The sequence below is a fragment of the Hylobates moloch genome, unplaced genomic scaffold (genome assembly GCF_009828535.3).
Source record: "Hylobates moloch isolate HMO894 unplaced genomic scaffold, HMol_V3 SCAFFOLD_21, whole genome shotgun sequence".
Lineage (NCBI taxonomy): Eukaryota > Metazoa > Chordata > Mammalia > Primates > Hylobatidae > Hylobates > Hylobates moloch.
In genome coordinates, this window is record NW_026652296.1 from 27,899,292 (window position 1) to 27,925,466 (window position 26,175).

Sequence of the window (26,175 nt, forward strand, 5' to 3'; positions counted from 1 at the left end):
AAACCCTCCAACAACAGTCCAAGAGCCTTATTTATATTTTCTAGTTTCAGAATATTTTTTCATCACCTTCTCTCTTAAAAGCTCCCCTAGGGAGCCATGCTATGTATGTAGCATGCTATGTATGCTATGTAGAGTGGTGGCCACAAGTGCTTTGGCTCGGGGTGTGGCTACTTACAGCTGGGCTTTCTGACCGAGTCCTGGTTTCCCGGAAGAGCTTTGGCATCACTGGGGTGTCAGAGCCATCCCCATCTTCCCCGTCGCCATCGCCTGTCAAGTCCTTTATAAGGAAACATGATGAACATGATGAAGACCCCAGGGTATCAGCAAGTCAAAGAAACAAGGCAACTGCAATATGCAAGACCGATCATCTGTGCCTGGCAGGGAGACCAGGTCACTCATCACAACACACCGCATATGGGTGCAGACACAGGCCAACCACAACAGATGCCCCAGAAGCAATGGCATGAAACCTGCACCATGTCATCAGGGCTTCCTCGTGCAGGCCTCACACCTCACACCAAAACCCAACATAAGCCAAAGACAAAAGCTGAAGCAGCGAGCAGCTAGGTCTGGCTGGAGTGTTAAGCACTTGCCTTCACTCACCAACTGTATGGCTTTGAGTCCATTTCCCTCATTTTAAAATTAGAATAACAGTACTTCCCTCATAGCACAACAGGGTTACATTAAGAATCAAATAATATGCCGGGTGTGGTGGCTCATACCTGTAATCCCAACACTTTGGGATTCTGGGGCAGACTGAGGTCACCAGAGGTCACCAGACCAGCCTGGCCAAGAAGGTGAAACCCTGTCTCTACTAAGAATACAAAAATTAGGCCAGGCGCAGTGGCTCACGCCTGTAATCCCAGCACTTTGGGAGGCCGAGGCGGGCGGATCACGAGGTCAGAAGATCGAGACCACTCTAGCTAACACGGTGAAACCCCGTCTCCACTAAAAATACAAAAAATTAGCCAGGCGAGGTGGCGGGCGCCTGTAGTCCCAGCTACTCGGGAGGCTGAGGCAGGAGAATGGCGTGAACCCCAGGGGGCAAAGCCTGCAGTGAGCCGAGATCACGCCACTGCACTCCAGCCTGGGCGACAGCGAGCCTCTGTCTCAAAAAAAAAAAAAAAAAAAAGAATACAAAAATTAGGCCAGGCGTGTAATCCCAACACTTTGGGAGGCTGATGCGGGTGGATTACCTGAGGTCAGGAGTTCAAGACCAGCCTGGCCAATATGGCGAAACCCTGTCTCTACTAAAAATACAAAAATTAGCAGGGCATGGTGGCATGTGCCTATAATTCCAGCTACTCATACTTAGGAGGCTGAGGAGTATCGCTTAAACCTGGGAGGTGGAGGTTACAGTGAGCCGAGATTGCGCCACTGCACTCTAGCCTGGGGAACAAGAGTGAGACTCCATCTCAAAAAAAAAAAATACAAATACAAAGTTAGCTGGGCATGGTGGCGCATGCCTGTAAGCCCAGCTACTTGGGAGGCTGAGGCAGGAAAATTACTTGAACCTGGGAGGCGGAGGTTGCAGTGAGCAGAGATCGTGCCATTGCATTCCAGCCTGGGCGACAGAGCAAGACTCTGTCTCAAAACAAAACAAAAAAACAAAAAGAAATGTGTGAGCAAGAGATTTCATTACTGTTAGTGGTAACTAGCTACCAGAAACGACAGTGCTGAGCCTCTGATCCTGCAGCTGCCCTAATTCCTCCCGGGGCTTGTGTTCCTCACCTTCTGAATCCCCTAAGTAGGTTGGCCACCACCAAGAGAATGGAAGCTGAGGGTGAGTTTTCATTGCCCAGGACTTTTATGACTGATACTGGCTCTGAGCAAAACCAACCCAACTGACAAACTCTACTAAGAATAATTAGGAAACAGACGGTGTCAGTAAAGGAAGGAACACAAAACATGATGGGAAAGCTCCAACCCTGGAAAAGTAAATGAAGTAGAAAGCTTGATAATGTAGCAAGTCTTAAAAGATATAATTGTTTGAAATTCATTAACATAAGCTTAGACAAGTTTCTTCCAGCTTGTAAAAAAATTCCTTGAGCCCACATAATCCTAACATCAAAACCACAGATACATTTAAAGAAATAAAATCGGCCAGGTGTGGTGGCTCATGCTTGTAATCCCAGCACTTTGGGAGGCCAGGACAGGTGGATCACTTGAGGCCAGGAGTTCGAGACCAGCCTGGCCAACATGGTGAAACCCCATCTCTACTAAAAATACAAAAAAATTGGCTGGGTGGTGCATTGCCTGTAGTCTCAGCTACTCGGGAGCCTGAGGCAGGGGAATCGCTTGAGCCTGGGAGGCGGGAGGTTGCAGTGAGCAGAGATCGTGCCATTGTACTCCAGCCTGGGCAACAGACTTCATCTCAAAAATAAATGAATAAAAAAATCATATACCTATTTCATTCATGAATACATGAATAAAATCAACTTCAAAATGCACCATGACCAAGTTGGACTCATTCCAGGAATAAAAAGACAGTTTGCTATACAGTAGCCTCCCCTTATCCAGGGGGGATACATTCAAGACCCCCCATGGCTGCCTGATACCTTGGAAGATGGAACCCTGTATGTGCTCTGTTTTTGTCTATATCTACATACCTATGATAAAGTTTAATTTATAAATTAGGCACAGATTAACAACTAATAATAAAATAGAGCAATTACAATATACTGTTAATAAAAGCCATATGAATGTGGTTTCTCTCTCAAAATATCTTCTTGTACTCTGTTCAGGGTTAATCTGTCCTTCCATGGTTTATGACCTGGTGTCTTCCTCCTTTGCACTTTTATGAATGTAGGTTCTATCAGACATCATCTTCTGGAGCAGTCTGGTTTCACTGCAGTCTTAGTTTTGGATGGTTTCCTTTCTCAATCAACTTCAACTCCTCTGAAAATGTAGCAGCAGCTTTTTCATTGGCAAATGCAGCCTCTCCAGTCGTTTTTATAGTTTTCAGTAGAAACCTATTTTTGAATCTATGTAACCATCCCTTACTTGAAGTAAATGGTTTGGTGTCAGGGGATCCCTTGCTATAGGCTCAATGCTTCCTGGCACAAAGCACTGCTGTCAATCAGAACATATTTCTGTTCATGACTTCCACCTATAAATTTAATGCCTTTTCCATCTTAACTACACACTTATCACACAACATGGCCATAACTTTTGCAGTTTGAGGTGCAACAGTAAAACTAGCGTGAATTTATTTTTCCTTCTTCATGATTTCACGGCTGGAAGATTTGTTCTTACCACAGATCTAACAACTTCAGCATATGATTTCTTCTTTCCTTTTTGAGAACTTCCACTTTTTCACTTAAAGGAAACACTTCATGGCTTCTCTTTGGCATAACTGAATTGCCAGCATCATCATCCTGCACTTTGGGGCTGTTATTAAGTGAAACAAGCATTACTTGAACACAAGCACTGTGATGCTGCGACTGATCCGATCACAGAGACGGCTACAAGTGACTAACAGGCAGGTTAGCGCCTAAGCGTCAAGATGTTGGACAAAGACAGGACTGATCCTGGGCAGGACGGAGCAGGACAGCGTGAGATTCCATCATGCTACCAGAATGGCACTCAATTTAAAATGTATAAATTGTTTATTTCTGAGATTTACCATTTAATATTTTCCATTTAATACTTTCAGATGGCAGTTGACTGCAAGCAACTGAAATTGTGGGAAGCAAAATGACAGACAAGAGGGGACTACCACATTAGAGATTTATCAATGTAACTGATCATCCATATTGAAAAAATAATGCCAAATATATGCAGAAAGCATCTAGCTCGACAACCCTCCATACATTTGCAGATGCCAGTTTTTATGGGCCTCAGGTTGCCCACGTGATGAAAGCCAAAGACAAAGTCCCTGAGCCCTGGAAAAGGGAGAGCAGAGACCATACCTGCGTGTAGCTTAGCAGACTGGACACCTCCCTCTTGGAGAGTCGCGAGCTTGATCTTCGGCCTGTAGAGGAAACAGCCAGGGGTCTGTTTTGTGGCGGCAGGCACCAGCCTGGGGATCGGCCTTGTTGATAGGGGCTTTTCTCCGTGGCGTGGCCTGGGATCTCCCCTACACTATTGTCAGCCACAGGGATTTGCTCTCAGTCCCTCCGTATCGCTCATCTTCTCCATTGATTTTATTCATAAGACAACAGAGCCCTGGGCCAGGCACGCGACAGGACCCAAAACAACACTGAAGTTACCAAGAAGGGGAGCCCTCCGATTCCTTCCAGCAGGGTGCTGCCCATCCAGGGACCACTAACTACACTTCCAGGAACAATTCACTGCCTGCTGTGTCAGCCGCTTCTCAAGTGCTCCCATGTAGAGTGTGGCTATTGTGGGGAACAATGCAGAAATAGAACCCTTTCACGCTCGCAGGAAGTTCCATAGGATGGCACAGCTGAGAGGACAATGCCGGGCTTTCCAACCCAGCTGGGGCGGGATCCCAAGTGAGCTGGCTGGAGCTGCTCAGGGCAGGGTGGAAAGGAAGCACGCTCCAGACCTCCCCCTCCCGACCCCAGCCCAGCTCTGAGTGGGGAGAGGGTCCCACTGCAGAAGGGCTCTCCGACGGCCCATGCCGAGACCACCCCTGTCATGACTGGCAGAGGACAAGGAACCATCACCCTTGTGTCAGGCTCAGAGTCCCAGCTGAGATGAAAGTCCCAGCGGGGAGGCCAAGGGCTGCGGGCAGGCGTGAAGGGCTCGAGCCTGCATCCCTCCTTGCTAGAGCTTTCTTCCCTCCCGGGGAATTGTGGTGGAGGTTGTCAGAGACTGTCCCCAAAGCCTCCAGTGGTCTGCAGTGACCGCTCACTGTGTCAGCACTGACACCACCCCAGTCCCCACTGCCCAGCCACCTCTGATCTCCGGGGTGCGGATAGCCTCCAGGATCGGGGGCGAGTCGGAGGACTGGTCGCTGCAGGCCCCGTTGACGAGGATCGAGTCTTCCCTCCCGCCGGCGTCCTCCTCTCCATTGAGATGCCTGGTGTCTCCCTTCATGCTTTCCTGTGGGAGAAGCCAGAATGGGTGGGGTGGAAGGGAAGCAGGGACACGAGAGGGGCAGTGTTCCCCCAGACACCCCGCCATGGGCTCTACGTTCTCAGGCCAAGGCCCCAGGATGCATTCTCAGGGTGATGCTCTTGCCCAAGTACCCCACCCAGGCTGCCCCTCATAGCCTCCCCCTCACCAAGCTCGGAGGCTCAGGACTTGGTTCCATGTGGACAGGCTGTCCCGAAGGCTCAGACGCCAGCACCCAGGACAGAGTGGGGAGGCCAGGGCTGGGGTCTCAGGCTCAGACTGCTCTGTGCAATTAGCCGGCCCCTTCAAACAATGCCATTTAGGACCTGCCTGTCCCGGCCCGTCTGCCGCCAGCCTCTGTCCCCTCTGGCCCTGGCCCCCTCTCCCTGCTCAGCCTCTGCAGGGGCTCAGGAAGCCAGTGCATTATTTTCCCTCCTGACCCCTTTGTTTGCTCTCTCCCTTCCCCTCAATCTCCAGGTCCTCTTCCCACCCACCCCCTCCTCCCCCACAGAACCGCTTCTCTCCTCTCCATGGCAGCATAAGCCCCGCCTCGCCCCCATCCTCCAGGGCCCATTGGTCTGCTGGCCTGTCGCTCACTCCCCTCCTCCCTCACCAGCTGGGGCTCAGAGTCCCAAGTTCCCAAGGAGGGAAGGATGGAGGCACAGGCAGAAAGCCTGGGGGCAGTTACCAGGAGGGGGACTCCCCAGATCCATTGTAGCCTCACCCTCACCTCTGGGACTTGGCCTCCCCATTGCTGCCCCTCCTGGTCAGGTAAATCAGCTAACACACAGGGCCAGGGCCACACTGATGGGTTGGCAGGCTGTATGACCTCTGGGCTGGCCCATTGCCTGCAACATTATGGGCACATAGATTTTGTTGGATGCAAGAACCTGTATCTCCCCCTAGGGAGACTGGGGAGCTCATCTTCTAGAAAAAGAAAACTGACATACAGACTAGGTTATTCTCCAAGGTCATATAGCCCATCTAAGAGGTGGGGCCAGGATTAGATAGAGAACGAGTACAAAACTCCAGGGCATAAATGCCAGCTGAAACCGAGTTTTCCAAGTCACTTGCCTTTGCTTTTTGTTCCACCTTTGGTTGGCAAAAATATTATAAAAGCCTAGGCATAATGAGACCTCCAGGCTCCCATCCCTGAGCCACAAACAGCTCCAGGTCACTCACACCACACCCTTCTGTCCTGGAACCGTGCCTGGGAAAAGCTTCCCCAATAAGCTGCTGCCCATATGCACTGGGCCTCCCTGCCTCTGGGCTCCATCGTGGAGACATACCAGCCCCTGCCAGACAACCTGTGCTAGCCTCGCAGTTTATCTTCTGTCTGTCCATCCATCCATCCATCTATCTTAAGAGACAGGGTCTCACTTGGTCACCCAGGCTGGAGTGCAGTAGCGTGATCACAGCTCCCTGCAGGCTTCAACTCCCGGGTTTGAGTGATCCTCCGGCTGGGCCCACAGGTGTGTGCCACCAGGTGTGGCTAATTTTTTGTAGAGACAGAGCCTGGCTATTTGCCCAGGCTGGCCTCAAACTCTTGGCCTCAAGGGATCCTCCCACCTCAGCATCTCAAACCAGGGTACCTTCTAGAAGCCACGCCTTGTATCACGGGCTCCGAGCTGCACTGGCGCCACTGGCATCGCCCACCAGGGGGCGCCACGAGCTCAGTCTGATGAGCCCAGTGGCGCCCCCAGACAGAGGTGCAATCTGTGGTGGGAGCTCCCAATTCCAGACCCTGCACCTGCCCATTGCATGGGGCAACTGGACCTCTGCTGCTACTCCCTGTGTGGCCCAGGAGCCACGCAGGCTACAGTACCATCACCTGAGAGCTGGTTGGAAGAACTGTTGGAACTGGGAGCTCGCTGGAGAAATCTCCAGCACTAAGCTAGATGTCCTGAAGCAGGATTTTCTTTTTTCTTTTTTTTTTTTTTTTTGAGAAGAGTCTCCCTCTGTCGCCAGGCTGGAGTGCAGTGGTGCCACCTCTGCCAGGCTGGAATGCAATGGCGCGATCTCAGCTCACCACAACCTCTGCCTCCCAGGTTCAAGCGCTTCTCCTGCCTCAGCCTCCTGAGCAGCTGGGATTACAGGCGCATGCCACCATGCCCAGCTAATTTTTGTATTTTTAGTAGAGATGGGTTTCACCATGTTGGCCAGGATGGTCTCGATCTCTTGTCCTCGTGATCCACCCACCTCAGCCTCCCAAAGTGCTGGGATTACAGGCGTGAGCCACCGCACCCGGCCTGAAGCAGGATTTTCACAAGACATTTTAACACACACAAGTCATGCCTGGGTGATTAATATGCATGTTAAAGCAGTATTGTTCAGATTATAAACATGTGTGCTGATACATAGCACCTAGGCTTTCTGTGCCTCACATGATCCAGGGTGTGTGTCAGCACCTGTTAAGGAATTTCCCCTACCAAGGACAGGGGACATGCCTGAATCAGACCAATCAGCTGCTTCTCAGCCCTTTTTCTCCCAAGCCCTGACCCGGAAGAACAGGCTGGCTGACCTATGGCCAGTTCCTATGAGACAAAGTGGCCAGAATCCCAGGAAAGCTGCTGGAGTGTCGGTTCAGAATAATCATTAATTTCAAGCGTCTCACCTCAGGCCAAATCAGTGAACAAAGTAACCTAGTGGGCCTGGCATAGAGTGGGAGGTGGGGCTACCTGGTGTACCTGGTGTCTCCAGGAGGGTCCACCTCCCCAAAGTGCTCTGAGGGTAGGACACACAGGGTTTGTTTGTGGCCAGGAGCTGGTAGCAGACCAGAGGCCTGGACTGAAGGATGTGACCTCCTTTGCCTTCATCCAGGGCCTGAGGTTCTAATGTGTGCTGGGTTTCGCAGGCAACATTGAACCCCAGTCCTCAGACAGCCCCTAACTGGGTCAACAAGAAGCCAGACAGGAGTCTCACCTCCTAGACAGACCCAGGCTGACAATGATTAACCACCCTGGGCCTTCCCCCAGGGCCTCAACAGTGCCAACTGGCCACCAGCCTACCCAACGTGTGGGCAGCACACCTTCCAAAACCCGTATCTCAACTTTCAGGAAAAGCCTCAAGCCCCTAGAACAAGACTTGAGGGTACTGGAGAGACAGTCCAGGAAGAATACCCACAATAAATGGCACTAGCTACCTGGGTGCCCCCTAGGAGCAAACTGAGCGCTTAAATACACTTTCTTCTCATTGCATAATTCAATGTGATTTCATTTAAAATTCCTTCTGTTTTTATCACGACCCTACGTTTGCAGTGAAATTAATTACCCTCATCGCCTTATAGCCACAGCTGTGTAGACAGCACACACCAACTTCAGAACCTGCACCCGTGACTAAAGATGCCCAGCTCAGTTCCTCCCCCTCCCCCACCCCCCTTCAGTCTACACACAGGCCAAGACAATCTAGCCTGGAGGCGTGTGCTGCTGTGTTCTCTCAGCCTGGAAGCCCTCCCCAACTCCCTACACCTCCTGCTTCCTTTCTCAGACCTCAAAACCCACAGCTCAAAATCCAGGAATAAAAGCTCCTCTCCTAGGCCTTTCCTCCCACATATATAAATATATAAAAATCCCCCCTAATAATAAGGTCATCTTTTTTTCAGTGCTTACTATGTGTGTCAGGCACTGTTTTGGCTTTACTTATCTTAACTCATTTAATCTTTAAATGTGGTAAGTACTGTTATTCCTGTTTTGCAGATGGAGAAACTGAGACAGAGACTGACATACTACCTCCTTGATCAATATATAGGGAAGGTAAATAACATACAAATTTAACTACATGTTCTTAGAATCAGGACAAGAGAAATTAAATTAGCATCAGGTGTGTACTGGTGGGTACAACTCTCCCCCACCTCTTTCTATGTAACTCACTCACTTCATGATTCAAGGCTGGCATTTCCAGATAACACGGCCCCCATCACAAGCCAACTGTTTATCTAATATGACCTATCCAGAGTGGCGGACATGCTGGATTTAGAACTGCATCATCCCACACTGCCACTTTAACATCAAGTAGCTAACAGTTCCCAGGGCCCTACTTACTGTAGGCTGAACACTGTCTACCACCATGGATTTTTTTTCTAAGATCAAGTCTCACTCTGTCACCTGGGCTGGAGTGCAGTGGCGTGATCTTGGCTCACTGAACCTCCACCTCCTGGGTTCAAGTGATTCTCCTGCCTCAGCCTCCCGAGTAGCTGGGATTACAGGCTTGCACCACCATGCCTGGCTAATTTTTGTATTTTTAGTACAGACGTGGTTTCGCCATGTTGGCCAGGCTGGTCTCAAACTCCTGACCTCAGGTGATCTACTCGCCTTGGCCTGAGATTACAGGCGTAAGCCACCGCACCCAGCCTGTCTGCCACCTCTTTTAACCACCACCCCATCCTGGGGCAGATCTTATTATACCCCTGCCTTCAACAGGCTCAGATGAGTTAAGTCACCCAGAGAAGTGGCAGTGCCAAATCTCATGCCCAGGCAATCCAGGGCAAGTGCCTGGAATTGCCGTAACTGAGACAGACAGACAAGAATTACAGAAGTTATGAACAATGCATCACCTATCCCAGGGATGAAGGGAGCTTCGTGGCTGGGACATGATAAACCAGCTGAGCGTTTCCCTTCACAGGAGGTGGCTGCCTAACCTTGTGATGAGAGGTGAACTCTGACCCTTTCCCAGAGGCTGGGATCCAGCGTGTGATTCAGGGTGGGCAGCAGTGCTGGGTGGGCCCACCCACAAGGTTCTCCCCGAGGGGCCTTCCTCATTAGTGCAGCAGGGTGCCTGTGCCCCGACTGAACCAGGTCAGATGTACTCAAATGCAATGTGGCAGACAGAGGGGTAGGTGGCACCCCCAATTAGACTCAGAGGAGGCTCAGGGACTCACCCCAACCCAGCAATAATGCTGAGAACTGATGCCACTCATTTCCTCCAGGCTGACACCAGCAGCAGAGCTGTTTCAGAGCACTTCGTAAATGTTAATTGCATTAATTAAACCTCACAATGCAGGAAGGGGGGTCACTGTCCCAACCCCTGGGTATCTGTCCCCACCCCTGGGGTGCAGTAAAAAATTAAAAACTAAAATCCTACATTCAGTGGAGAGTATTGATTTAAAGAAAAAATAAATAAAAATTCCACCTCCACAGCCTATGTTAGAGAAATATCTAGGGCCAGGTGCTGTGGCTCAAGCCTGTAATCCCAGCACTTCGGGAGGCTGAGGTGGGTGGACCACCTGAGGTCAGGAGTTCAAGACCAGCCTGGCCAACGTGGTGAAACCCCATCTCTATTAAAAATTTAAAAATTAGGCCAGGCGCGGTGGCTCACGCTTGTAATCGCAGCACTTTGGGAGGCCGAAGCGGGCAGATCACTTGAGGCCAGGAGTTCGAGACCAGCCTGACGAACATGGTGAAACCTGGTCTCTACTAAAAATACAAAAAAAAATTAGCCAGTCATGGTGGTGGGCGGGTGTAATCCCAGCTACTCAGGAGGCTCGGCAGGAAAATCTGTTGAACCCGGGAGGTGGGGGTTGCAGTGAGCAGATTGCAGTGAGGTTGAGATCGTGCCACTGTACTCCAGCCTGGGCGACAAGGGGGAGACTCCATCTCAAAATAGAAAAGAAAAAAGAAAAGACAAGACAAGACATGGGAGACCCCAGAAAGACTGGAGGATGGGAAGGAGCAAGGGTTGAAAAATCACCTATCAGGTACAATGTTCACTCTTCGGGTAATGGATACACCAGAAGCCCAATCCCCACCAGTAAGTAATATACCCATGCAACAAACAAGCACATGTACTCCTTCAATCTAAAAAAAAAGGCCAGGCGCGGTGGCTCAGGTCTGTAATCCCAGCACTTTGGGAGGCCAAGGTGGGCAGATCACAAGGTCAGGAGATCGAGACCATCTTGGCTAACATGATGAAACCCCGTCTCTACTAAAAACACAAAAAATTAGCCGGGCGTGGTGGTGGGTGCCTGTAGTCCCAGCTACTCGTGAGGCTGAGGCAGAAGAATGGTGTGAACCCGGGAGGCAGAGCTTGCAGTGAGCGGAGATTGCGCCACTGCACTCCAGCCTGTGTGACAGAGTGAGACTCTGGATCAAAAAAAAAAAAAAAAAAAGAAAAAAAAAGACACCATAAAACAATGCAGTAGGCTGTAAAAGTTAAGCCCAGGGAGGGACACCACACCTAGGTGAAGTAGAGAGCGGGAAGGATCCAGGCAGCAGGGACAGCACATCCAAAGGAAAGGGGGCCAGACTCAGGCTGTCCACACTAGTGGCAGCAGCAGAACACATGACAGAACACAAGGTCCCAGTACTGTGCTTTTGCTCTGTCGGATAAGGAACTTACCCTAAATTCCAGAAAACATCAGATTTACAGGAAAGCAGCAAAAAAAAAAAAAACACTGCCAGGTGCGGTGGCTCATGCCTGTAATCCCACCACTTTAGAAGGCTGAGGCTTGAGCTTGGGCTCAGGAGTTCAACGCCAGCCTGGGCAACACAGCAAGACCTCTTCTCTATTAAAATATTTCTTAAAATTAGCTGAATGTGTTGGCCTGCCCCTGTAGTCCTAGCTACTCGCCTGTAGTCCCAGCTCCTCGGAGGCTGATGAGGAATGATCACCTAAGCCTGGGAGGTTGAGGCTGCAGTAAGCTATTGTTATGCCACTGCACTCTAGGCCCAGTGATAGCACAAGACCCTGTTATCAAAAAAAAAAAAAGCCCAATATTTCTCTCAAACCCCAGTTTTATAATCTGTGAAATAAAGTAACCCACCCAATTCAGTGGGAAGTTGGTACCAAGGACCCCTGCATAGATGACACAGTCATGATACCTGAAGTCACTTATTCTCATGTGCCATCTTGCTACCCACCACAGCACCACCCCACAAGGCCAATCAAGAAGTATCCACCCCATCACCCTCCACAATTCAGAATGCATTTGGGGAATTGCTCAGTGCCTCTAGGTCATGAGTACGTGTACCACTGTCATCCTACAGTATAAGCTGGGACCTTGGCATAAGCAGAATTATCAGAAGAGTGTGTCCATACAAAAAATTAACTGGGCGTGGTGGCACACACCTATAGTCCCAGCTATTCGGGAGGCTGAGGCAGGAGAATCGCTTGAACCCGGGAGGCGGAGTTCGCAGTGAGCCACTGCACTCCAGCCTGGGCAACAGTACAGGCTCAGGCTCCGTCTCGAAAAAAAAAAAAAAAAAAAAAAGCCAGGTGCGGTGGCTCACGCCTGTGATCCCAGCACTTTGGGAGGCCGAGGAGGGCAGATTACCTGAGGTCAGGAGTTCAAGACCAGCCTGACCAACATGGAGAAACCCCGTCTCTACTAAAAATACAAAATTAGCCAGGGTGGTGGCACAAGCCTGCAATCCCAGCTACTCAGGATCGCACCATTGCACTCTAGCCTGGGCAACAAGAGCGAAACTCCATCTCAAAAAAAAAAAAAGTGTGTCCAAACAGGGAAAAACCAGACAAGTGGCTATCTGCAGACTGTGCATGACACCAAAATACACTCAGATGTTTGTCAGCGCATTGGAATAAAATGTCATTACCTTTTAGATAAGTAACAGGAAAAAAAAAATTAGGACCATAAAGATCTGAAAAGATGACAGTAACTTTAGAGTCTAAACTTTTTGCCCTTTATACAGAAATCACAAACACCCAGCCCCTTCCCCTATATACACTTTGAGAACCCCTTGAAGGATGTGGCAGCCCCAAGGAGTGGTCAATGGTAACTCAGAGAATGAGGGGCAGCATTGGAGCAGAATCCTAGGCACTGCCATGCCCAATTCCTGTGGCCACCTACCCCTCGGCAAAATCAGAGCCAAGGGCCCTGTCCCCTCCTAAGAGGGCAAAGGAGGTCAATATTCTGGAAAGAGACCCCCTCAATCTTGGCCCTTCCCTGCACCTGTGGCTTCAACTAAGAACGCCTTAAATCTCAAGTCTACATAGCTACACAGTATTTAGTCATCTTAAGCCTAAATACCTACACAGCAGGGATACTGGTTCAGTCTTTGGGATAGTAATCTTGACTGTGTCATCTAAAATGCCTAATGTCTATATCCTGTTACACGGGATTCTACTGCTCAGAAACCACCCAGTTCAAAGCTCTCGCCAAGGCCTCTGTGCAAGGGGGTCGCTTCAGTCCCATTTGTCATAGCAAACACTGCAATCAAATCACAGTCAAGAGGACTGGTTAACTAAATTACCTGCTTCCACAATAGGGGGCAAAGAGTGCAGTACTTATTGTTAGACAAAGTTATGTAAAGTGAAAACAAGAAGCCTGCATAATACAGTATCAATTATTAATGTTTAAGCCATTTCTCTCCAGCATTTCTTCTCTAACTATAAAAATTCATACTCAGAAGGAAGGTTTGGGGGTTAACTACCTTAAGCCCATATAACTTTTACAATCAGAAAACATATAACTCAGCTCTCTAAGAAACATTTATTTGAATTAGGCCACTCAGGTTTAATCAACATAATTATTTGATTATTTGTATATGGTATGAGGTAGGGAGCTAATATTTTTCCCCGTAAGTAAAGCCAGACACCTATGAATACATCCCAACTCTATATCTTATTTGAACTTCCCATGTATGTGTAGTATGTTTTGAGGCTCAGTTTTCTGTTTGGTATTTATCCTTTACCATTCTTTTTTTTTTTTTTTTTTTTTGAGATGGAGTCTTGCTCTGTTGCCCAGGCTGGAGTGCAATGGCATGATCTTGGGTCACTGTAACCCCTCCACCTCCTGGGTTCAAGTGATTCTCCTGCCTCAGCTTCCTTGGGATTACAGGCGCGTGCCACCATGCCCGGCTAATTTTTGTATTTTTAGTAGAGATGGGGTTTCACTATGCTGGCCTTGAGCTCCTGAACTCAGGCAATCTGCCCACCTAGGCCTCCCAAAGTGCTAGGATTACAGGCGTGAGCCACTGCACCCAGCCATTGCCACTACTTTTAATCACTACAACTGCTAGAGCAAGCCTGCAAGCCTTATTGAAAAGTTCATTTTCTCCCTTTAGTTTGTGGTCTCTCATTTTCCTGTTCCCTTCTGCTCTCTAGATTTCTTTAAGGGAGCTTAGTTCTTCTACCAACAGATAAAGGCACAGCATTTTTAGTTGTTTCAACATGGATAGACTTTCAAATAAATTATTTCTATCATAACCAGAAAATATGTCCTTGTACATTATGTATTGAAAAGGTAAAAATCACAACACAAAAAAAAGCTAGGCGAGTTACGGGCGCGGTGGCTCACGCCTGTAATCCCAGCACTTTGGGAGGCCGAGGCGGGCGGATCACGAGGTCAGGAGATCGAGACCATCCTGGCTAACACAGTGAAACCCTGTCTCTACTAAAAATACAAAAAAATTAGCCGGGCGAGGTGGCGGGTGCCTGTAGTCACAGCTACTCGGGAAGCTGAGGCAGGAGAATGGCGTCAACCCCGGGGGCGGAGCCTGCAGTGAGAAAAAAAAAAAAAGCTACATGTTATATTCACAGCAAAAAAAAAAAAAAAAAAACCAAGGACAGGGCTCATCCTGTAACCCACAACCAACAATGTTCGCTTGAGCCCAGGAGTTCAAGATCACCCTGGGCAACAAAGTGAGACCCCAACACTACAAAAAAAAAAAATTTAGGCCAGGCATGGTGGCTCATGCCTGTAATCCCAGCACTTTGGGAGGCTGAGGCAAGCCGATCACCTGAGGTCAGGAGTTCGAGACCAGCCTGACCAACATGGAGAAACCCTGTCTCCACTAAAAATACAAAATTAGCCAGGCATGGTGGCACATGCCTGTAATCCCAGCTACTTGGGAGGCTGAGGCAAGAGAATCACTTGAACCCGGGAGGCGGAGGTTATGGTGAACCAAGATCATGCCATTGCTCTCCAGCCTGGGTAAAGAGCGAAATTCCGTCTCAAAAGAAAAAAAAAAAAATTTAAGGCCAAGCATGGTGGCTCAAGCCTATAATTCCAGCACTTTGGGAGGCCAAGGTGGGCAGATCGCTTGAGGTCAGGAGTTCAAGACCAGACTGCCTGGCCAACATGGTGAAACCCCATCTCTATTAAAAATACAAAAACTAGGCCGGGCACTGTGGCTCACGCCTGTAATCCGTGGGGGATCACCTGAGGTCAGGATTCGAGACCACCTGATCCTACTTAAAAAAAAAAAAAAAAAAAATTAGCTGGGGGTGGTGGCACATGCCTGTAATCCAGCTACTTGGGAGGCTGAGGCAGGAGAATCGCTTGAACCTGGGAGGCAGAGGTTGCGGTGAGCTGAGATCACACCATTGCATTCCAGCCTGGGCAACAAGAGCGAAAAACTGTCTCAGAAAAAAAAAAAAATTACAAAAACTAGCCTGATGAGGTGGCGGGCACCTGTAATTCCAGCTACTCAGGAGGCTGATGCAGAAGAATCATTTGCACCTAGGAGGTGGAGGTTGCAGTGAGCTGAGATCATGCCATTGCACTCTAGCCTGAGTGACAGAGCGAGACTCTGTCTCAAAAATAAAATTTTTAAATTAACTGAGCATAGTGGTGCACAAGTGCCTGTAGTCGAAGCTACTGGGCAGTGAGGGCTGCAGTGGGAAGACCACTGGAGCATTGGAGTTGAGGCTACAGTGAGCTGTGATTGTAGTACTGAACTCCAGAGACCTGTCTCAAAAAAATTTTTAAAAAGTAAGAAATAGGCCGGGCACGGTGGCTCACGCTTGTAATCCCAGCACTTTGGGTGAGGTCAGGAGACGAGACCATCCTGGCAAAGGTGAAACCCGTCTCTACTAAAATACAAAAAAAAAATTACTGGCATGGTGGCAGGTCCCTAAAAGTAAGAAATAACTGCTAGTACGTGTCACAACACAAATAAATCTCAAATATCTCAAAGTAAGTAAAAGAATCCAGATGCAAAGGGCTATATAATATATGGTTCCCGCTTGAATTAAGGAGGCGGAAGTTGCAATGTGCCAAATCGTGCCACCGCACTCCAGCCTGGGCAACAGAGTGAGATGCTGTCTCAAAAATAATAATAATAATGTACGATTCCATTTATATGACATTCTGGAAAAAGCAGTACTGCAGGGACAGAAAACAAACCTAGAGAAGGAAAAACGAAATGTCAAAATTAAGGCCTACAGATAAGGGAACTGCATATACATAAATGGCTTTAAAAGAAGCCCATGATCTCACATAAAAAACACTTTTCAAAAACTGTCCACAATTACCTAGTGGGGGCTCAGGTCTGCCCGCCTCAAGGGTCAAGAAGCAGGCCTGCCAAACAGTCAGCTGCACCCACAGAGAGCACCAAAGCATCTTAACCCAGCACATCTTGTGTGTCCTGCCAGTTCTGTGGATTCAGCCAGGTGCCGGCAGAGGTTTTGGAAAGAAATTTCCAACAGTGGGCCGGGCATGTTGGCTCACGCCTGTAATCCCAGTACTTTGGGCAGCCGAGGCAGGCGGATCACGAGGTCAGGAGATCAAGACCATCCTGGCGAACATGGTGAAACCCCCTCTCTACTAAAAATACAAAAAATTAGCCGGGCGAGGTGGCGGGCACCTGTAGTCCCAGCTACTGGGGAGGCTGAGGCAGGAGAATGGCGTGAATCCAGGAGGCAGAGCTTGCAGTGAGCCGAGATCGAGATCGTGCCACTGCACTCCAGCCTGGGCAACAGAGACTCCATCTCAAAAAAAAAAAAAAGAAATTTGCCACAGTGTTTTAATGCAGTTCTACTCCTTGCTAGTTGTGTGGTTGTAGTAACAATCATATTTAGTACTTTTTTTTTATTTTTATTTTTTTTTTGAGACGGAGTCTCGCTCTGTCGCCCAGGCTGGAGTGCAGTGGAGCAATCTCGGCTCACTGCAAGCTCCGCCTCTCGGGTTCACGCCATTCTCCTGCCTCAGCCTCTCCGAGTAGCTGGGACTACAGGCGCCCGCCACCACGCCCGGCTAATTTTTTGTATTTTTAGTAGAGATGGGGTTTCACCGTGGTCTCGATCTCCTGACCTCGTTATCCGCCCGCCTCGGCCTCCCAAAGTGCTGGGATTACAAGCGTGAGCCACCACGCCCGGCCTAATCATATTTAGTACTGAGCAGTTCCCCTAATTCAGCATCCTGCTTACAGCTCAGCATGTAACATCCTAGGGCAACATGAGGACACAGGTGACGTTTGCAAATTCACCCAAGGACTTGGGAAAGCCAGTGCCTAAGCTTGAGGCTCTTCCTCCAGTGCCACTGTCAGGGTAGGGCTTCCTTACCCATGGTGCCAAACAACTCCCAGAGTCAGAGAAAATGGCTTGCCTGGAATATAATGAACACTTAAGTCTTCATCACAACCATCTTTTCACAAAAGAGGGGGGGCCTGTAGCTGGCTCAGTGGGACCCTAGTTAGTGCCACCCCATTCCCATCTCCAGAGCCTCCTGTATCCATTCAGATATGAGTTCTACTAGGCTTCAGAAACCATGATAGTAATTAGGAATCAAAGGCAGGCAAGGGACCAGACACAGTGGCTCACACCTGTAATCCCACCACTTTGGGATTACACTTGAGCCTAGGAATTTGAGACCAGCCTGGGCAACATAGCGAGAGCCTATCTCTATAAAAAATTTTAAAATTAGCCAGGCACGGTGGCTCACACCTGTAATCCCAGCACTTTGGGAGGCCGAGGCGGGTGGATCACCTGAGATGGGGAATTCGAGACCAGCCTGACCAACATGGAGAAACACCATCTCTACTAAAAATACAAAATTAGCTGGGAACGGTCGTGCATGCCTGTAATCACAGCTACTCGGGAGGCTGAGTCAGGAGAATCGCTTGAACCCGGGAGGCGGGGGTTGCGGTGAGCCAAGATCCCACCATTGCACTCCAGCCTGGGCGACAAGAGCGAAACTCTGTCTCCAAAAAAAAAAAAAATTTAAAATTAGCCAAGACTGGTGGCTCTCACCTGTAGTCCTAGCTACTCAGGAGGTGACTGAGGTGGGAGGATCACTTAACCCAGGAGTTCAAGGCTGCAGTAAGCTGTGATTGCACCACTGCACTCCAGTCTAAGCAACAGAGTGAGCCATGTTGCCATGCTGCCAGGGCCCATCACTGTACTGGCTGCAGCAAACGCCCTACAAAGGCATCAGCACTTCTGCTGGAGCTGGGGCCCAGTGGCAGCCTGGGTTCCAGCCCCAGCTCTGGCCCAAGAACACACACATACAACAGGACACAAATGCTGCTGGAATCCAGGAAGAGCCTACTAAGAGACAGGCCTGCTTCCAAAGGAAGAGTTAGACCCTTGACTCCCAAGTCCCCTCCCTCAGCCTGCTGCTCTGGAGACAACCACTCTTCTTCAGCCACGCAGGCTGAGGCTCTGGACAAGAACACCAGACAGCGGGGCGCACAGGCTCACACCTGTAGTCCCAGCACTTTTGGAGACTGAGGCAGGATTGCTTGAGCCCAGGAGTTTGAGACCAGCTGGGGCAACATAGTGAGACTTTAATGTTTCTACAAAAAATTTTAAAAATTAGATGGGCCTGGTGGCACGTGACTAAGGTCCCAGCTACTCAGCAGACTGAAGTGGGAGGATACTGGAATGAGCCCAGGAGTTCAAGGCTGCAGTGAGCTATGATCGCACCACTGTACTCCAGCCTGGGTGACAATGTGAGACTTGTCTCAAAAGAAACAATTAGCCGGGCGCGGTGGCTCACACTTGTAATCCCAGCACTTTGGGAGGCCGAGGTGGGCGGATCACGAGGTCAGGAGATCGAGACCACGGTGAAACCTCGTCTCTACTAAAAATACAAAAAAATTAGCCGGGCGTGGTGGCGGGCGCCTGTAGTCCCAGCTACTCGGAGAGGCTGAGGCAGGAGAATGGCGTGAACCCAGGAGGCGGAGCTTGCAGTGAGCCGAGATTGCGCCACTGCACTCCAGCCTGGGCGACAGAGCGAGACTCCGTCTCAAAAAAAAAAAAAAAAAAAAAGAAACAATTAAAAAAAAAAAAAAAACACAAGAGCTTACAGACTGGGACAAGTGGAAAAACAGATGCCAGACTGAGACCTCGCCAGTCTCCTGGCCCTGTAGCCAGACCTCCAGGGCAAGGTACTGGAAAACTGAGTATCCCTTAATATTGGAGGGAACACAAGGGAACACTAAACCCTACAATATTCTCAGGCAGATAAATGATGTTGTAGCCATAAAACAAGACAAGGACGCCATTAAAAATTGAATTTGGGCCAGGCACGGTGGCTCACACCTGTAATCCCAGCACTTTGGGAGGGAGGCTGAGGTGGGCAGATCGCCTGAGGTTGGGAGTTCGAGACCAGCCTGACCAATATGGAGAAACCCCGTCTCTACTAAAAAAATACAAAATTAGCCAGGCATGCACCACCATGCCCGTAGTCCCAGGTACTCAGGAGGCTGACACAGGAGAATCACTTGAACCAGGGAGGCGGAGGATGCAGTGAGCCGAGATCATGCCATTGCACTCCAACCTGGGTGACAAGAGCGAAACTCCATCTCAAAAAATAAAAATAATTAAAAAAATTGAATTTGGGTGTGTTGGCTCATGTCTATAACCCCAGCACTTTGGGAGGATGAGGAGGATAGATTGCTTGAGCCCAGGAGACTAGCTTGGGCAATGAGGTGAAATCCCATCTTTACAAAACATACAAAAATTGGCCAGGCATGGTGGTGCATGCCTGTAGTCCCAGATACTCGGGAGGTTGAGGCATGAGACTTGCTTGAACCTGGGAGGCAGAGGTTGCAGTGAGCTGAGATCGCGCCACTGCGCTCCAACCTGGGCAACAGAGCGAGACTGTCTCAAAATATAAATAAGTAAATAAAAAATAAACTAGAGCAGAGGTCATACCTATACTATTTTGTTTGAATGAATGAAAATATGTGAGTGAAGCCGTGCGCGGTGGCTCATGCTTGTAATCCCAGCACTTTGGGAGGCCGAGGCGGGCGGATCACGAGGTCAGGAGATCGAGACCACGGTGAAACCCCGTCTCTACTAAAAATACAAAAAATTAGCCGGGCGTGGTGGCGGGCGCCTGTAGTCCCAGCTACTCGGAGAGGCTGAGGCAGGAGAATGGCGTGAACCTGGGAGGCGGAGCTTGCAGTGAGCCGAGATTGCGCCACTGCACTCCAGCCTGGGCGACACAGAGCGAGACTCCGTCTCAAAAAAAAAAAAAAAGAAAGAAAATATGTGAGTGAAAAGTGACTTGGAGGCCATGTATGCTAGCTCACACCTGTAATCCCAAAAGCCTTTGGAAGGCTGAGGCAGAAGGATCGTTGAACCCAGGCTTTCAAGGTTAGCCTTGGCAACATAGCAAGACCTTATCCTTATAAAAAAAAATTTAAGCATATCTATATCTATGTAGATATAGAGATATACACATAATTTTTTTTTTGAGACAGGGTCTCTCTCTGTTGCCCAGGCTGGAGAACAGTGGCAGGATCTCAGCTCACTGCAACCTCCGTCTCCTAGGTTCAAGCAATTCTCGTGCCTCAGCCTCCGAGTAGCACGGATTACAGGCATGCGCAAACACGCCTGGCTACTTTTTGTATTTTTTGTAGAGTCACGGTTTCATATTGGCCAGGCTGGTCTTGAACTCCTGGCCTTAAGTGATCCTCCAGCCTCAGTCTCCCACGTGCTGGGATTATGGGTGAGGCAGCACCCATATAAAAGCATGGCCGGGCCGGGTGCGGTGGCTCACGCTTGTAATCCCAGCACTTTGGGAGGCCGAGGTGGGCGGATCACGAGGTCAGGAGATCAAGACCACGGTGAAACCCCGTCTCTACTAAAAAATACAAAAAATTAGCCGGGCGTGGTGGCGGGCGCCTGTAGTCCCAGCTACTCGGAGAGGCTGAGGCAGGAGAATGGCGTGAACCCGGGAGGCGGAGCTTGCAGTGAGCCGAGATTGCGCCATTGCACTCCAGCCTGGGCGACAGAGCGAGACTCCGTCTAAAAAAAAAAAAAAAGAAAAAAAAAAAAAGCATGGCCGGGCACAGTGGCTCACCCCTGTAATCCCAGCACTTTGGGAGGCCAAGGCGGGAAGATCAGGAGGTTAGGAGATCGAGACCATCCTGGCGAACACAGTGAAACCCCGTCTCTAGTAAAAATACAAAAAATATTAGCCGGGCATGGTGGCAGGCGCTTGTAGTCCCAGCTACTTGGGAGGCTGAGGCAGGAGAATGGCATGAACCCGAGGGGTGGAGCTTGCAGTGAGTGGAGATCGCGCCACTGCACTCCAGCCTGGGCGACAGAGGGAGACTCCGTCTCAAAACAAAAAATAAATAAAAATGAAAAAAATAAATAAATAAAAAGCAGCCACGTCTAACAGCCACGCCCATAATCCCAACACTTTGGGAAGCCGAGGCGGGTGAATCACTTGAGGTCAGGAGTTTGAGACAGGCCTTGCCAACATGATGAAACCGCATCTCAACTAAAGATACAAAAATTAGCCAGGCGTGGTGGTGTGTGCATGTAATCCCAGCTACTGGGAAGGTTGAGGCAGGAGAATTGCTTGAACCCGGGAGGCGGAGGTTGCAGTGAGCTGAGATCACACCACTGCACTCCAGCCTGGGTGACAAAGCAAAACTGTCTCAAAAAAAAAAAAAAGAAAAAACGAGAAAGAAAATGCTCACCACCAAGACGTAATAGTACCTGTATCTTCCAGAACCTCAGTTCTATCACCTGTAAAAGGGTCCCAGTGAGAACATGAGCTCCTCAGCAAAGGGGAGACAGGTCTGCTCAGCCTCTTTTTACAAGATAGTGGCCTGCACATGAAATGAATTCCACACTTCACCAGCCCTGGTCCACCGTGAAACTGGAAATCATCCTGAAAATTCATGATTTAAAAGAAGGCTGGGCGCGGTGGCTCACGCTTGTAATCCCAGCACTTTGGGAGGCCGAGGTGGGCGGATCGCGAGGTCAGGAGATCGAGACCACAGTGAAACCCCGTCTCTACTAAAAATACAAAAAATTAGCTGGGCGTGGTGGCGGGCGCCTGTAGTCCCAGCTACTCGGAGAGGCTGGGGCAGGAGAATGGCGTGAACCTGGGAGGCGGAGCTTGCAGTGAGCCGAGATCGCGCCACTGCACTCCAGCCTGGGTGACAGAGCGAGACTCAGTCTCAAAAAAAGAAAAGGAAAAAAACTCCACTCAATTAGTAGTATGTGCCTGGGCTAAGGACTGGTGTCGGGGGGAGAGCGCACTACCTCATACCTCTGAAAAGTTTCACATTTAGCTGAAACTGGAAAAGGCGTCTAAGCCTGGAGGTGAGGCAGCCGGCCTAAGAGCTGGTCTAGGAAAAGGAATCCCAAGGTAAGTTTTCCTTGAAGAACTTGCCCAAGTCCCCCACTGGAAGCAGGTCCATGGGGCTGCAATAATGAGGGGCGACAGGCGCCTCTGGATCACAGGCCCCACGTGGCTGGAGGAAGGGAAGGAAGCAGCCGCTCAACCCCACCTCCCTTGCTCCTCCCTTAGACCCCTGCAGCTCCCAGCCACCGTCTTCCCCTCCCCCCATCCTTTGGGGGTTATGTCTACGACTTTAAGAGCAGGATGCCACTGGCCCCAGTCCTTGTCCCTTTGTCTCAGCGCTCTCCACCCCAATGGGAAAAGGTAAAGGATCTCACTTAGTTCTACAATTACACCTTTGCAGTAGGCCCCCATGCGTGGCAGGGAGGGCTTTAAAAACGGCCCCAACCCTTATAAAACAAAACCAAACTCCGTTCGAAAGGGAACAAAGGCGGTTCTTCCTGCCAACTCCCTAATCGTGGACAATGATTGAGAAAAGCTTTCAGAACTGAGAAAGAAATTGACCACCTTCGTGAAGGCAGGAAAAGGAGAGGCTGGCAGGGGTGCCTCCCTCCATCCCCAAATCTCAGGAATGGCCACCCTAAAATGAGGGGTTATTGGTTATTAAGTACAGACATCAACACTCACCATGTGCTGACCCTACACAGGCACTATCCCACTGCCTCTTTACCCAGGCCCAATGTGGTAGAGGCTATTACGCCTCTACATCTGAGGAAGATCAAGGGCTGAAGAGGTTAATTCACGCATAAGACTGGTTTCATCCTTACACAACCCTATTAGTAGGACTATTGCTAATTCACAGATGTAATAATTAAGCAACGGAGAGCAATGAACCTGGCGAGACAGGGTTTAAATACATGCTGAAGAACTAAGAATTATGCTTCCCTAAGGAAGGAAGCTTGCTTAGCCCGTGTGCTAGCTAGTGATTCCAACAATGGCAAACATGTATTGAGTGCTTACTGTATACCAACCCTATAAACTAAGCACCATCATCTCAATTCTGGAAAAATCAAGTCCGCACCTGGCGTTTCCAAGGTGGGTGAACAAGAAGCCCCAGCAGGCCTGGTAGAGGAGATAATAGCTGTCTCCCAAAAACTGCCACCCATCCGCCAAAACCCACCGCACCCAGAACTCAGGAGGCAACTCAAAGTTCATACTCTGCCCTTAATTCCCTTTAATTCAAACACTTCCCAGCTTCGAGGGAGGGTAGAAACACGGGGGCCCAGCGAGCCTCTCTCCTAAACCAGGGGAGAAAAGGGAGCAGGGAGGGCTGGAGGCGCGGGCAAGAACTGGGCTCGGATCTCCATCCACAGGTGAGATCCTCCAGCCGGGAGCCTGGGCCCAAAGGCACCGCAGTCTTCCAACTTGTTAGGTCTTTCTCCGCTTCTAATTTCTCCCCGATAAAGTGGGGCTTGATACACCCTCCCCATGCAACCACGAGCCGGGACGCTTATCTTCCAGGAGCTGGTGCTAGAGGTTTTGCGGCCTTAGTGTGCGAGTCTGGGAAGTGGGTCCAGCCGCACACGTGAGTTAGGTTAAGAATGGAAAGTAAGACCCCAGGGTAGGCGGCGTGGCCGGGGCAGGGAGGCGCCGCCCCTCCGGCCGGCTCCTCCCGGGCCAGGTGTGCACAGGCAGAGGGCAGCCCCGCTGCGCCCCGCGCTTGGTGGCTCAGCTCGGGAGCACCCCGGGAGGTCGCCCTCTGCCTCACGCCCTCCACGCGCGCACACCCCAGCCCGCGCGAGTCTAAGCCCACACTCACGAGCTCTTTCCTAAAGCTGGGATTGGGGGAAGGGACAGCGCCTCGCCTGAAGACCCCACATCCCAGTTGCAAGGGGCGGACGCTCACCTGCATGGCAGAAACCCCTCCTCACCTCCTCCGCCCCTTACTCTTCCCAAGGCAGAGGCCAGGTGAGTACACCCCCTGCTCATGACCAAAGCCACTGTTCATGCTCTCGACGGACACCTCCTCCCCCTCGAGTCTGGATCCCGGGAAGCCAGCGCGTCCCCCTCCCTGAGAGCAAGCTTCTCTCCTCTTCGGGCTCCTGGAGGCAGCAGACGCGTCCCTTCCTCTCGTATCTCCGGTCCCCGTCAGACGTATGTCCCCCGCATCCCACCCGCTGCCCTCGTTCCACCCCAAGCAGGGTCCGTGGATGTTTCCTCACCCCCCAAACCCAACCCGGTCTCCAGCCCGGCGGGAACCCCTCCTCGGGAGGTCCCTGGAGAGGGTCTCTCCCCGGCAGCTTCGGGAGCCCCCGCAGTCCCCTCCCCTAGCAGCCCTCGAAGCAGCCGGCGGCCGAGCCTCCCCGGGGCCCCGGGGCGCTCACCTGCCGCAGGGCTGGCTCGGGCGCGGCTGGGCGGCGAAGCCGCGGGTCGGGGCTGGCTGGCGGGAGGCCGGCGGGCGGCCGTACAGGGCGCCGGGCTCGCGAATCTCCGGCGCCGATCGCCGAGCTAGGTTTACTTGGGCCACTTAACCCCAGCGCTGCCGGCCGGGCAGCTTTGCCGCCCGCTCGCCCGACCGCCAGGGAGCCGGTCCCGTCCGTCGGGGGGCGCTCGGAGCGTCCACGCGGGCTGCGGCCGCGGAGCCGGGAGCGGCAGCTGCGAGGAAGCGGCGCGGGCCGTACGGGGCAGCGGGAGTGGGTGGGGAGGGGGCGGTGCCGACTCCCCTTGTAGCCCCGGCCCTGCCCTCGCCCCGCCCCCGCCCGGGGGCGCCCCCGCCGCAGCCACTCAGATCCCCGCCCGGGCGCGGGGGGTACGGGGGGGCGGAGACGAGGGAAATTTGAAATCGTTTGGAGCCTCCCCTCCGCCCCTCTCTGCGGGCTCCGCCCTCTGGCCCCCTGCCCTCCCAACTCCGGGCCAGTGAAATCACCCTGGGGGATCAGAAGCCCTAAGCGGGAGGGGTGGGGTCAGACGTCCAAAACCAGACTCCTTCTGGGGCCCTTTTTCCCGGGCTCCTTTCAACCGGAACGGAGACACACACAGGCCTGGAGGCGGGTGCTCAGAGAGGGCAGGGCCCCCACTGTAGTCACACAGCACCAGAGTCTCCGCTTTAACCCCCACCTCCAGCCGCGGTGCCACCGGGGCGCCGCGGAGCCCCTGCGTGTCATCCTGCTTTGGACCCTCTGCCTCGCCCTTCCTCCCTTCCTTCCACCCAGCCCGGCCTTTGTCAGCCATCTTGAAGGGAGAGGAGGGCAGGGGAGGGAAAAGAAGACCAGGGGATCTCTGGCTACCTGGGTTCCAGACCCTGCAGGCATGGACGGACTGAGGGAGAAGCCGCCCTCAGCAGGTCTCCCCACCTCTGCCCTGAAATGACCATTGAACCACTGGAAAACAGCACTTCCTAAAATTTATCTGACCTGCGACTTACATATTTGCTTGTTTACCTGCTTGTGGTCTGTCTCCACGCAGTAAACTAAGGACAGGATCTCAGTAGATGCTCAATAAATATGTGTTGAATGAATGAATGATTTATATCGCCTACAAGCCCCTATAGGAGCCTCCCCTTTCAAGGTATCTACTACCTTAACCCCTCTCTGTCTTCACTCCAACTTCTCTGCTGCTCCTCAATACACCAAGCGTTTCCTTGTGATGGTGACTTTGACCTCACTGTTCTCTACACCTGGACATTTCTTGCCCAGATCTTTGCAGGACCAGATTCTTACCCCTCAGTTTTCTCCCAAAAGGTCACTTTCTGGAGAGGCTTTTCCCGATTACTCCACCTGAAGTCTCCCCTGCCCATCACCCCTATCCTATTTCATTCTGTTCCTAGCACTTACCGCGATCTGAAATTGTTTTGCATATCTGTTTTCCTGTTTACATCCCCCTACACACACACACACACACACACACACACACACACACACACACACACA

At 50.9% G+C, this 26,175-nt stretch overlaps 1 protein-coding gene across 4 annotated transcripts in view; it reads right to left on the minus strand.

The window, feature by feature from the left end:
- DNMT3B (DNA methyltransferase 3 beta) overlaps positions 1 to 24,945 on the minus strand; it is a 49,847-nt gene extending 24,902 nt beyond the window's left edge. For 3 of the 4 annotated variants that reach the window (XM_032143271.2, XM_032143270.2, XM_032143269.2), the window contains exons 1-4: positions 24,631 to 24,945; positions 4,863 to 5,010; positions 3,912 to 3,973; positions 176 to 277 (exon numbers count right to left, since the gene is read on the minus strand). In XM_032143271.2, the coding sequence (XP_031999162.1) occupies positions 176 to 277; positions 3,912 to 3,973; positions 4,863 to 5,004 (306 nt within the window). In that variant the 5' untranslated portion in view covers positions 5,005 to 5,010; positions 24,631 to 24,945. The remainder of the gene's footprint in view (positions 1 to 175; positions 278 to 3,911; positions 3,974 to 4,862; positions 5,011 to 24,630) is intronic. The other variant, XM_032143272.2, reaches the window with a different exon arrangement.
- Positions 24,946 to 26,175: the final 1,230 nt, after the last annotated feature.